This window comes from Arctopsyche grandis, chromosome 12, assembly GCF_051622035.1.
Source record: "Arctopsyche grandis isolate Sample6627 chromosome 12, ASM5162203v2, whole genome shotgun sequence".
Taxonomy (NCBI): Eukaryota; Metazoa; Arthropoda; class Insecta; order Trichoptera; family Hydropsychidae; genus Arctopsyche; species Arctopsyche grandis.
Window position 1 is genome coordinate 5935169 of NC_135366.1, and position 12945 is coordinate 5948113.

Below are 12945 nucleotides of genomic sequence, written 5' to 3' on the forward strand. Positions count from 1 at the left end.
TCCGAGCTATGCTGCTGGCTAATGTCTCTGGATATGGCAGTGTGTTGCTGGCTCGGCATTCGGCTATGTTCAGATGAATATACCCATACAAAATGTACCAAAGAACACTTTTCGTACGGCCGGATACCTGCTGAAGTCGGTACGTGCTGACTGGGTATGAACAGACCTTTAATCATACATATTGTCTGAAGTTCAATATCTTTATTATTCATGAGTATTTTTGATTTTTTTAGGATAATTTGCGTTTGATTCATTAGGATATCTTTGTGGATTACAATAAATTTCAGCTAGATACTATTACTATTGAACAAAAAGTTGAAAAAATAAGAAGTTTGGGATTGAGATGTAGGTTACGGCATGTATCGATACGGGAGGGTTAATGCGTCGTCCACACATACGGTATCTAAACACCATATTTACGATATTTTCCGTGTTGACTAGGTATGAACGGACCTAGAATCGGGGGGGATAATGAAATCGTGCATGGTCGTAAAGAGAGTAGTTAGGAGAACGCACGTGCGCCGGTGTAGTAGGTGAGGAGGGTGAGGCGCGGGTGGGGTGCGGGTGCGGGTGTGAGCGAAGAGTAGTGAGTGGAGCTTCAGGAGCTTCAGCAGCTTCAGGAGTAGAGTGCGCGAGTTCCCAAGATGGCGGGCAAGGCAGGTCACGGCACGGAGAGTGTGGCCGCCGAGCGGAGACTCCGCCCCATTTACGGTAATCTTGTAAACATATAAATCAAGTACAAGTCTGCAAGTACGGTATGTAGTGTGTAGTATTTGTATGAGGATGACATGTGTGATGTGTGTAGACTTGCTGGACTGCGGGTGCAACAAGAAGGCGCTGCAGGAGGTGGACAAGGTGCTGAAGAAGTGGGCGCACCTGCAATGCGCGCGCGCCCTCAAGAGCCTGGCCACTTTGAGGTTAGGTCGCACGCAGGACGCCCTGGCGCTGCTCGACGCCCTCGCCCGAGACCTGCCCACCGACGACTCCACACTCCTCGTCATGACCATCGTCTACCGGGAGACGCACCAACGTGAGCCCCCTTTCCACACTTCCACACTTACCCACCTTCTCACCTACCCAATCTATACATTATAATCCACTCTCCAAGACACATTCTCATCGATCAAATATTCAACTTATGCACCTACTACTATGCACCCATTACGTCACAATTGTGCAATTATAGAAATAATCTTCTAGTATAGGGCTGCCATAAGTGTCGGAGCACCGACGGGGACACCCCCCTAAAAACAAAAACAAATTTTTTTTTTATCAATATTCATAGCTGTATAATAAAAAAAATATACAACATTTCAACACAAATAATTTGAACTAAACAAAAGTTGAATTGAAAGATTGATAATAGGTATTCCAAGAGCAAAATTTTGTAATCAATGATGGATCATTTTGCAACACTCGCAGTCAGTTCGTCTGGCAATTTTTTTTTGTGGATGCGTCTGTACCAAATCTAAAATAAATAAATAATGATAATTGGACGATTCAAATAAATTTAACTAAATGAAACCTTACATTAACATTTTATTTCATGTACAGTAGCCTATTCTTCTATCGCCTTCACTCTTCTCTGATTTCCGTGACTTCATTATCATCGCTCTTCTTTGCCCAATCATATTTTTCCGATGTTTTCGTTTTTTGAAGTAACTCTTTTTCCCCTTTTATATAATTATAGAATTCAATGCATGACATTTTATAATTAAAAGTACATTGAATTATGCTTTTTACTGTGTCAATAGAAAGCGAATTGCGCTCATCTGTCCATTGAGTTTTAATTAATGAGAACACACGTTCAACATGTGCATTGTGCGGTGGGATGGCGAACAAGTATTGGCATATTTTCAGTAGATTAGCTTTTCTTTCTGTCTCTTCAGTTTTTTTGAAATAGTATAACCATTTATCATGCACATCTTTCGTTTTCCATTCTTCGGCTTTTTTATTTTCGATAAATGATTTCATATACATTACTTCCTCATAGATTGAATCCGTGAACAATATTCCCATTTCACTTAAATAAGCAATAGTTTTTTCAACATGTTCCCATTCGGGTACTTGATGGAGAAGCATCCATGAAAATCATCATATTTCGCCAGTGGAACTGACCACTTTGCCAAATAATTAATTCCAATGTTGTAAAAATTATCTACATCTTTTTCAAATGCTTCTACTTGTGTCGCCGTAATTTCCACGTGTCTTTCCTTTTTGGACCACAGTATAGAGGGTGCATCCTGAGGTTTCTTGGCTCAAAAGGTCTTGTTCGATAGATATTAAAAAATAATTGAATAATTTTTTTAAATGTCTAAATTTTGAAATTGACGGGGACAAATGACTCTCGGACTGGGACACCGGGACACAGACCTCGAAACTGGGACATGTCCCTGTCAACGGGGACGTATGGCAGCCCTATTCTAGTATATAATGTCGAAAGAGACTTTGTATGTATGTATGTATGTATGGAAGTTTTGTTCGTAGAGTCCGTGACGTTAAATTTAATAAAAGAACAAATGAATATTCGAATAAATTTAAGAAAATATTTACTATTAGATTGACCGTGTTTAAGGATTTGCCCGCGGCAATAAATATAGCGAACAAGCCGGATGCGGTGCATCCGCTCTAAAACCGCCAGACAAATTGAACGACAGATTAACGGACGGCTGCTTTAAATGCAAATCTCGTCACCTCGAATGATAGATTGCACATCAGATGACGGGTAACCTTTCGATGTGCACAGATGCAGTTATTAAAATTGAGTTGGATCTTTCTGGCGAGTTTAATAAGGCAAAATTCGGAACTAAAGTATCAGAAGCACAGAACGTATACAGGGTAGGTATGTCGGGACTTCGGGTAGATTTCGCTTAGTGTCAGTGCGAGCAGTGCGCACGCATAAGGTACACGTTTTGTTAATCTGTGGTTCAGTCTGTCTGGCGCTTGTCGATCGTTTGCACCGCATCGGAACATGGTATGTACATATATATTTGAATGATACTCAAAAGGATACAAAAAACCACAACTAAGGCTAATTTATGCTTAACATATAAACTACATAAAATAAAGTAAAAAGGTTCGAAATGAATTGGAGTAAGGTTGCGCAAGATGTAAAAAGATTGGAAAGGAAGATTGCAGCATTTCACCATCCAGAAATGAATGGGAGAAGACTTATGATGGTGATGACAAGATAATAAATTTATTTATCAACTGAAGAATTCTCAAACTTTTCTTAAAAAAAAAATAAAGTCTATGGAATGTTGCCGAGTTTAATAAGGCAAGATTCGATAAGCTCCGAATATCATTCGAGAAAACGAGAATTACGTTTAAAGTTGCCGTTCTGTTAATCTGTCGTTCAATTTGTCTGGCGATTTTAGAGCGGATGCACCAAACCCCGAACAAGCCCTGTACGTGGCGGCACCTTTTTCGCGAATTTGTCAATCGAGTTTTCGACCTTAAATACAGATTTTAATATTTACTCAAGTAACCAGATATGTTAATTAACACATAAAGTATTATTTTAAACAATAAAATACATAATATATCTCGTAGTTTTGGATTAATTGTCAAATAATCGTTCTTCATAATTGTATGAAGATGTGACGTCACATAAACGAGGTTTCAGTATGGTTCCATAAAAAACTAATTTTTGACTGGTATATATTCATTTTAAGCAAATTGAATAGATGGCATTCAACTCTCAGTAATATATTCAACCAATTTTGAACCTTAAAACAGTTGAAATAGGCGCATATAAGGCTCAAAATCCCGTGCAAAGTTCAATAATTCTATTAAAGACAGCCATGCTACAGACTTGTCGCCCAAAGCTTCCATAGAAGACGGCCGCGGGAAAAGGTTAAGCGGTTTATATTACAAATACCGAGCGAAGCCGTGTAAAACCACTAGTATGTATGTAATACAGTAAAATTATGACTTTTCTAACTCGTATAGTGAATATGGATCTAATAATACAAATTCACTTCCCTGTGTAAGGTCAGAGAATGATTCATTAATTAAATGTTAAGTCTTTTTATGATATTAACACATTGCGGTGGTCACAAAGACAATTTTTGCTATGAAAACCGCGAATGCGGAATATTTGGCACTCGAGTTTTCGTTAGTATGATGGACTTTTCGGCTGCCAGATGTTCCGTTAAAGATATTTTAGTGACTTTTGTGACCAATGATCACCGAACTGTGGTTAGAGAGTGTGTATGGACAGAATGTTTAGGAACTAGCTAACTTCGCTTAGCTTCGGCACAAACTGACTGGTATTATATACACTCTTACTAGATTCAAATCAGTCGATTAATTTATTGAGGTACTTGGATGATTTCTTGAACGTATATTTTATGTTTAATAATACATATCTTGCCTCATTTAACCTAAACCTATTACATATATCAATGATTTGCTTATTATTGACTTTTTCAAATAAGTTATTGTGATTATGTAATTGTTTATTATCAGTTAGCTTGATGCTCATAAAATAACAATAGACCCTTTATTACCGTACAGAGAAAGACAGCAAAAAAACGTGGTTGACATTTTTTGTGCATAAAACAGAATCTGAACGCCGCTCTTTATTTATTATATATATATGGTCTTAGTAACTAACGTATATATCCACCAATCCGGAATTATTTATTTCCCTGTTATACTCTGGCCGAGCAGGGTATATTTTCTATGTAATATTCATAAAATTCATTGCACAAATTTAGGAAGTACTAACTGCATATTAATACTAACTAACACATAAACATACAATAAACTTTAGGTTTATTTTAAAAATAATGTCGATTTCTGTTAATAATGTAGTACATGTTTGAAATTTATTTATTTAATAGTAAAAGTTTTAACTGTGGGACGGGCCACATCTCCGTTGACCATCTCAAATATAATATATGCTAGTTTTGTTCAAAAATTTTTTGAATAAAGATTTATAGATAAAGAAGCATTGAGGAAAATTAAATGTGAATAGAGATTTTTTTAATACACTTTATTTGTATCAAATTTGTATGGAAACTTTGTTAAAAACTTATTCTATTTCAACAGTGGAGAAAGTTTGTCGTATGTACGAAGCTGCTGTTAAAAAAGAGCCAGGTAGTGAAGAACTACACACTCATCTGTTTATGGCAAACGTGAGGGTTGGCGATTTAGAGAAACAACATCATACGGCAATGGCACTCTATAGGCTCAAGTCGAAGAACCCTTATTACTTTTGGGGAGTTATGAGCCTCGTACTACAGGTGTGTAATTGTTTCTGCAAGTTATTTTCTTTCTGAATAAAAATATGTATTGTAATCTGTAATTTTCAATAGGCTACAAAGGGAGTCGGCAGTACAGATGCCGTAAAACGGAACGTCTGCCTCGTACTCGCTCAGCGTATGGTAGATAAGTTCATCAACGAGAACAAATTGGAGGCAGAGCAGGAAGTTCAACTTTATATTATGATTCTGCAACTACAGAATAAACATACGGAAGCTTTGGAATTCTTAGAAAGTCCTCTCGGTAGGAAGTTAATGCCGGGAGCATTACCGCAAGCCAGTCTTCCATTTTTGGTACGACTCGAAAAATGGAATAAGCTCAATATATTGTGCAAGGAGTTGATTTGGGACAATCCGGACAGGTGGGACTTTTACATCTCCTATTTTCATTCTTCGTTTGAGCTCATGAAGAAGCTTGAAAATTGCAACTTGCCCGAGAGCGAACGAAATAACATATCAAACAAGGAAAATAATAGCAATCAAACTAGCGTTAAGAACAGCATGTTAGAACACGAAGACGACACCTCAGAAAAGTGTCACGAATTCCTATGCCAAATTGTTGAAAATGCAACTGAAAAAGGAAAGCTCTTGAGAGGACCGTATTTAGCTAGGTTAGAACTTTATAAAAGATTACGCGAAGAAAACAAAGATCCAGAAGGTAAGTTATTATGAATTTTAATGTGTGATTTTTTTTTTTTAATTGATTCACATATTTCAATTCATGTTGTTATCATTGCAGGTCTAATGGGCAACGCTGCAGACTTACTGGTGGATTATTTTAGAGTGTTCGGTCACAAAGCTTGCTCGGTCGGTGATCTACGACCGTACCTCGCATTAGTGGAGGAGAATAAAAGGGACGACTTGGCTCAAAGATTTATGGACACTGTAGGAATCAGCTCTGTGTCGTTGCCTCAAAATGTCAGTATACTCCATTAGACGAATGTGATGCTCGTTCCGAGGGGATTATAATTGTAACATTTTGCACTTTAAAGGACGAGCAAATGCAGAGGCACATATGCTCGTTGCAAATGAGCCGAGCTTGCGGAAGACAGGCCGTGTTGGCAGAGACGCACGCTCGAGTCTTGGCCGCCACTTTGGCCTTGCACTGTGAACGTGCCGCTTTGTGTCCACCGAGGAGTCCGACTGAACGTGCCCCGTACGATCCGTACTCATTGCTTGCCGCTCATCTTTGCTACGATCTCGGTATAACAATGTTGCTTTACTCTAATGTGTTTTGTCTGCTGTGACCAATTCTGAATGTTTATGTTTATTTTAGCATTGAAGTGTTCCAATTCGAAACCGTTGGTGGAAGCGTTGTGTTTGTTAGAATACGTTTTGAAAAATAGTCCGAGCAATTTTCATTGTAAACTGCTGTGTATCAAATTTTATCATATTTTAGGTTTGTATATTGAAATTAAATCTGTTGGTTTGATTTAGTTTGTGTTTTTAATATGTTTCTATTTTTTTTTAGGTTGTGGTATTGGGGCTCAATCTGTCTACGAGTCTTTGGACGTGAAACATGTTCAGTTGGATTCTTTAGGACATGTACACGTAGCTCGTTTGGGGTCAACTGGCTTGTATGCTTACTCTTCTGCAGCATACGATGCTACGCACAAGTTCTTCGCCCATGCTTATAAAGAAGTTAGTATAATTTTTGATCGAAACAAATCGAGTTTTACAAAAAATATGAAATACAAATGTATGTATGTATGTACATTCGCAGTCAATTATCTAGTTTTTATGTTTACATTACAGAGTGATGAGCATCTCACCTTCTCGTATAAGTATGGCTCTTTTATGAAGCTAGAGGAATTGATGGAATGGAGAGAACGATTACACGGTTCGTTGCAGCGTGCGTTAGTTTTGACCGAAAGAACATTTTTGTCGGTTGTGACTGCTTCCTCTCATCCGACCGCCATCCGTGCACTTGCTCAAGCATCGCTCACATCTCCAGAAAATATCATCAATTGGGATAATTTGAGGTATCTAGTTTGAACGTTTGCTAAAATTAACATCGCATCTTGGAGTATTCGTATGTATTACTACACAAAACGCTGTCCCAGTTGGCTGAATCAGTGGCGTCAGTAGGGGGTGCGTAGTGCATCATCCAAAGGATGACTCCAGATGAATAATATGTATAACTGTTGGGTTAGAGACGCTAAGCACGCAAATACACAGAATCGTTCGCAGCACGTGTTTTTTTAGATTGTATACTACACTACACTATGCTATACTATTTTTTAAACAAAATATATCAGCGAAAACATCCTCTGGAGTATTTTCGCTGATATATTTTCCTTGTATTGACATAGGTTTGACAGTGATCGAAAACAGTGATTCCCATATTTGATGGAATGTAGGAGGAACTTGTCGAAATAATAAGATCGTACAAATTAACAATGGCCTGAAGGAACGCTCTTCCCAACTAGAAGCCACGAGGAAGTGCATGGTGTACGATTCAGTGTGTTTTCGCTCCTAGTCGTTTTCTGCAAGACAAGCGTGGTTACCTAGTGGAACATGCAATTGAACAGGTCCTTTTAAAATCAGATGATCATTGCAATAGAGAGAATATCTAAGGTTTAGAAGAAGTTAGAAGGGGAGCAAGCAATGGATGGAGGAACAAAGGAACCCACTTTACAAGAGGGCGATGCTTAAACGCATTGACCGTTTTCATTCTGGACCCCAGATCGGATCAAGAGCCATTAAGGAAGTAGCAGCCACGTTTCAGGCTATCCAAGCCAAAAGTCTCATATCTGCCGCTGAAGGATTATCGGTGTTCATTTCAAAATGAATTACTAGTATTCGTTCCAAAATTGACGAGTTAAAATCCACGGTCTTAGAAGACCTAACACACTCAGGGAGGGCATTTTAAATGAGCACACCCCTGTGAAAGACACCACCCGCTGTCTTATTTTTCCTTACTTTACAGCTAAATTGTTCTTGTCTCTAGTATAATAACTATGGATATCACTATTTCTTATTGTATAATCCTTAAAATACTTGGATAATAACTTATGATCTAACTTATAAATAAAAGACAATGTACTAAGATTTAAACTATTTCTAATACTCATCCATCCCAATTAAACCAACTCATATTTGCATAAAATTGTTGGCAAAGTGTCAGGAAAATTGATTGGTGAAAGAAAGTTCTCAAAGTTGTGATTGAATTAATGGAAAAATAATTGTATTTAGTTGTTGACTTACATAGTTCTTTATCAGTGTTTAATTGAAATTTTTCTTTTAGGGATAATCGTGATTTAGGTGTGTTTACGAATTGGGACCCGCTCACCATCGAGGATAAGGAAGCTCCGATGAAGCAATTCAAACAAGAAAAAACTTACATTAGGATCAAATTTTTACTCATCCAGTGCCTCATCTCTTGTGTGAACATTACCGCTCCAGATAAATCGTCAGACGTTCCAAAGCAAATCGCCACTCTCGAGGAGCTCGTCAAGGAGTTCGACGAGTTTTTCAAACAGTCGCAGGCGGAAAAATTCGCGCCGATCAATCAAATCAGTGTCACTAGTCCTCTTCCTTCTAGAATAATAAGTTTCGTTAATTCGCCGATGCCTTTTAGAGACGTTTATTTGAGAGCCTTTACGACTGTTATACTTTACGCTAGAAGTAATTACGATATGGTGCAAAAGAACGTAGACGAATGTGAACAAAACTTAGACGAGTGTTTGCTATGCACTTCAAACACTCTGGACCAACAAATTGCCAATAACGATCCACTGTGGACTTGCAGAGCGACCCTCGAATCGCTAGTCAACTTCATAGAAGTGAGTATTCACCGATTCATACTTAATTACCGAACGACTTGCATACTAAAGCGTACACTTATTCACTTTCAGGTTGTCACTGTGGTGGCGGTTGTGGCTGGTGTATGCGCCGATCTCATAAAGCACACCAACGGCAAGAAGGCCAAGAAAAAAGGGGCCGCGGTCGCAGTTCAGGGTGAACCGGCTCCGGTCGATCCCGTGTCTTCGCTTTTAGACAGATTAGCATCATCTGTCACCAAGCTGAGCGATAAGTTAGACTTGTGGGAGTCTCCCGAGGGTCCCAAAGATCTGTCCGATCACTTCAGCAATCTGTCTATCGTAATGGACGATTCGAATCCGGTGACGGTGAAGTTAAAAGACAGCCACGTCAAGACTGTAAACTCGCTCAAACATATCTTAAAAGAGAAATACAAGTATATTACAGCGATTACTGTATAATTTGCATACGTAATTTTAACATCTGTAAATTTATCCATTTCGATGTTTATATCTAAATGATTTTTTTTATATATATACAATATTATATTGAAAATTTTAATAGTCTTACGTGAAACGCGTTACATCATAAATACAATCATGGCACAGGCTCCCAACCTCTGGGCTGCGACTCTAAATGGTGTCGGAAAGGGTTTCAAAAAAAAAAACTTTCATTTGATGAATATCTTGATGTTTGAAGAATATTAAATCTATCTTTCAGTTAAAATAATGAATGTAGGTATACTAAAAATGCCTTTTTCAAGTGTGTTGGGTTTGCGGGTTACTGAGCTTTTTGAAAAAAAGGGGTTGCTTTTATGAAGTTGGGAACCTGTGCATTATGGCCATTGAAATATATGCCATTAAAAACAATCAAGTCAAAAAATTTGTACATAGATAGTAATCAGTGTTATCTTTCATACTTCAAAAATATATTGTTTTTAACCAAAACGAGGAGTCGTTGGAGATCTGCTGGTTGGATCTTTCGTCGGAATAAATCTGTGTATATCAAATCAACTTAAATGAAATGCCTTACAAATGAAATGTGATGAAACTTTTTAGCTATTGTAGATAATTTATAACTTATATGAAGCTATTTTACTTTCTAATCACGCTTCTTAGGGCGAGAACACATTGAGTGGTACTTGTTTTTTTTTTTATATACTCTTAACATGCGAAAAAACGCAATACCCCTAGCCCATATGCATGGTACAGTCTAGAAAATCACCCCCTGGAGTGTTTTCGGTGATATTTTATCCTTGCTTGACAGTGATTGATAACGGTGAATCTTATATTTGAAGAAATGTAGGAGAAACTTGTTGGTTGACTTTGTTGATGACGTCACGTGACGTCCCATACCACTGTGTGCTTTCGCCCTTACTATTTTTTTTATGTGATCTCCTCTACCAGGCCAAAGTCTGACTGATAAATATATATATATATTAAATCAGACCCAAACCATACATGTGTATTATGCAAGTTGAAGGGCAATAACTCGCTCCGTGGTAGTGTAACATGTAATTGGCAATCATTTGATGGTTTGAGTTTGGTTTAAAATTTGCTTTCGGTATCAACTGAAATGATCTTTATAGAGTTTCAATTTTTCTCCAATACTAAGCCCAATCTTGTAATAAATCGAATTCAAATTACACTGAACGTCAAAAAATCACTTATTTTTCTTACCAGAGCGGAGACTAATCAACCTTTTTTAAGTTTGGCCCACTAAATTCGAATATGATGATGATTTTTATTGACTTCTTATCATTTATGAAATATGAGCGCTTAAAAAAAGCGCAATTTTTACAGATTTTTAGCTCTTGCAGTAATTTACTCAAAATTTAGTTTTACCGTGCCAAAAGTGAGTATTGAATCAATAGTCAGATGTTTTTTCTATTGATTGTGATTTTTTATTGCCTTGAAATACTTATAATTATCTAGCAAATTTTAAAAGCCAAAAATATATTTTTTTCTCACGCTATGATTTTATTAGACCAGTTCTATATTTCATTCAGGTTGGTTTTCAATCTCAATATTTTTTTTATTTTATCTGAACGTACTAATTCGAACGCTAAATAATTTTAAAGTAAAATATGGAAGATCCTAGTGGGTGAATCATCGCTGGTAAGTTTCGATATGCAAACTTTGTCTATTCTTTAGCTCAATTTAAAATCATTTACCGTTCGAATTTGTGCGTTTAGATAATAAAAAAAATATTGAGATAAAAAACCAATCCTTATACACGTGGCTAAGTGACAAACGGTGTAAGAAAAAATATATTTTTGACTTAAAATTCGCTAGATAAATAATTATTAGTATTTTAAAAAACGTCTGACTATGGATTACTCACTTACATATGTATGGTACAGCAATACTAGATTTTGAGTTAAATACTGCAAAAGCCAAAAATCTGTAAAAATTGCGCATTTTTTCAATGCTTATATATAATATCGCTATTCTGTCTGTATGTCTGTCTGCGATAACGCTCGCCGTACAATAATAATCGTTTCGATTCAACATATATATGTACGTCACAGCTAAAACACATCCAACAAAACTTATATACGAATACAATAACAAAAGAAAAAACTTGTATATATACTGATCACAACTAATGTTTCCGCTTGGCAGAGAATTTACCGCCATCTATTGAAAATTTATTCGATTAATTAATTTTTCTATCGGTGTTTTATATTGTTTATATGTTTATATATTAAACAATTAAATGTATTTGAAAAAATTGGACTGCATGGGGATTGAACACATAACTGACGACACATTTCTTGTTATTTATTTTTTATTTAATAACTTAATATGCCAAAAACCATGCGATGATGTTATCGGGTACAATACTAGTATCTCATAAATGAGAAAAAGCCAACAAAAATCAATATCATATTCGAATTTAGTGGGTCAAACTTAAAAGTATGGATTGATTATTTTCCGCTCCGGTAGTTTTTTTTGTTGCTCAACTGATTGTGATGTTCATCTCTGCTCAATAATGGTAGTATAATATTACATCAAACGGTATCAATCGGAGAATAGTGTCAATTTTATATATGTAAATTTACAAATTTGTAAACTATCAGGTCTGACTTGGCTATAAATGCCATTCTATGTATTTTGATATGTTGTCTATTCTCAATTTGGAAGCTTCCTAAGTCAAAATATGAGTTGAATTTTTCATATAAACTTGAGCTTCTATGTAATATGTTTATTACATTTCTTATACTACAAAATACTTGATTCTCCTTGCACTATTTGTCTTCTGAACTATGCATCTACATTCAACCCAATTTAAATGTAAAACTTCATATGAATTCTTGCAGCTTCACTCGGCTCACTCACTCCAGTGCTCGTAGCTTTAGGAATGAAATTCATTATAATGATCGGTAGCTCAGATCCAAGCCTCCGCGACATATATCCAATATCAGACTTAATAGCAGTTGATTTGCCAGTACCGTGTTTTTAAAATTGACTACATATGTATAAGTGTAGCCGTATTGTGATGGCTCGTCCTGATCCTCGATCTTCGTGACTTCGATGTATGGATTTTTAATACAAATTTTACATTCTTCCACTCACAATGTGTCAATCGAGTAATAAGCATTTTGATACGTATTTGCAATATGATATAGTGTAGATTTTAATTGAATAGTACGATATGATTATTGACTGATGTTACTTTCGGCACTGCGTAATTGGTGATTCAAATGCATTTGCAGATTGTATTCTATATAATAATAGCAATATGTGATGGCGTGTCGCACGCTGCCATTTTATTCGTCGAGATATTATACTTTGAAACGATTGAGTTTGCTTTCAGCTTGTGTTACCCAAAATTTATGAATTTACCATTACAATTCTGTATTTAGTTTTTTTATGGATTGTATTTTTTGTACATAAATAATTATGGTATTAAG

The 12945-nt window shown here is 36.4% G+C and overlaps 2 protein-coding genes across 2 annotated transcripts in view; both read left to right on the forward strand.

The window, feature by feature from the left end:
* LOC143920042 (uncharacterized) overlaps positions 1 to 12945 on the forward strand; it is a 366222-nt gene that overhangs the window by 172324 nt on the left and 180953 nt on the right. The gene's annotated exons all lie outside the window — the stretch shown is intronic.
* psidin (phagocyte signaling impaired) lies at positions 484 to 9685 on the forward strand. The gene is made up of 11 exons (XM_077442681.1): positions 484 to 711; positions 806 to 1030; positions 5056 to 5249; positions 5322 to 5925; positions 6007 to 6185; positions 6260 to 6470; positions 6544 to 6666; positions 6739 to 6908; positions 7023 to 7249; positions 8515 to 9052; positions 9125 to 9685. Exons 1-11 carry the CDS (start codon positions 645 to 647, stop codon positions 9488 to 9490), a joined length of 2904 nt encoding a protein of 967 aa, XP_077298807.1. The 5' UTR covers positions 484 to 644; the 3' UTR covers positions 9491 to 9685.

What these genes read in the sequence shown, in the direction of transcription:
- psidin (XM_077442681.1), top strand. Translation starts at nt 645, where the DNA reads ATGGCGGGCAAGGCAGGTCACGGCACGGAGAGTGTGGCCGCCGAGCGG. An exon ending in CAAATTTTATCATATTTTAG is followed by an intron (nt 6,667 to 6,738) that starts GTTTGTATATTG and finishes ATTTTTTTTTAG; the next exon opens with GTTGTGGTATTGGGGCTCAA. An exon ending in TCGCCCATGCTTATAAAGAA is followed by an intron (nt 6,909 to 7,022) that starts GTTAGTATAATT and finishes TTTACATTACAG; the next exon opens with AGTGATGAGCATCTCACCTT.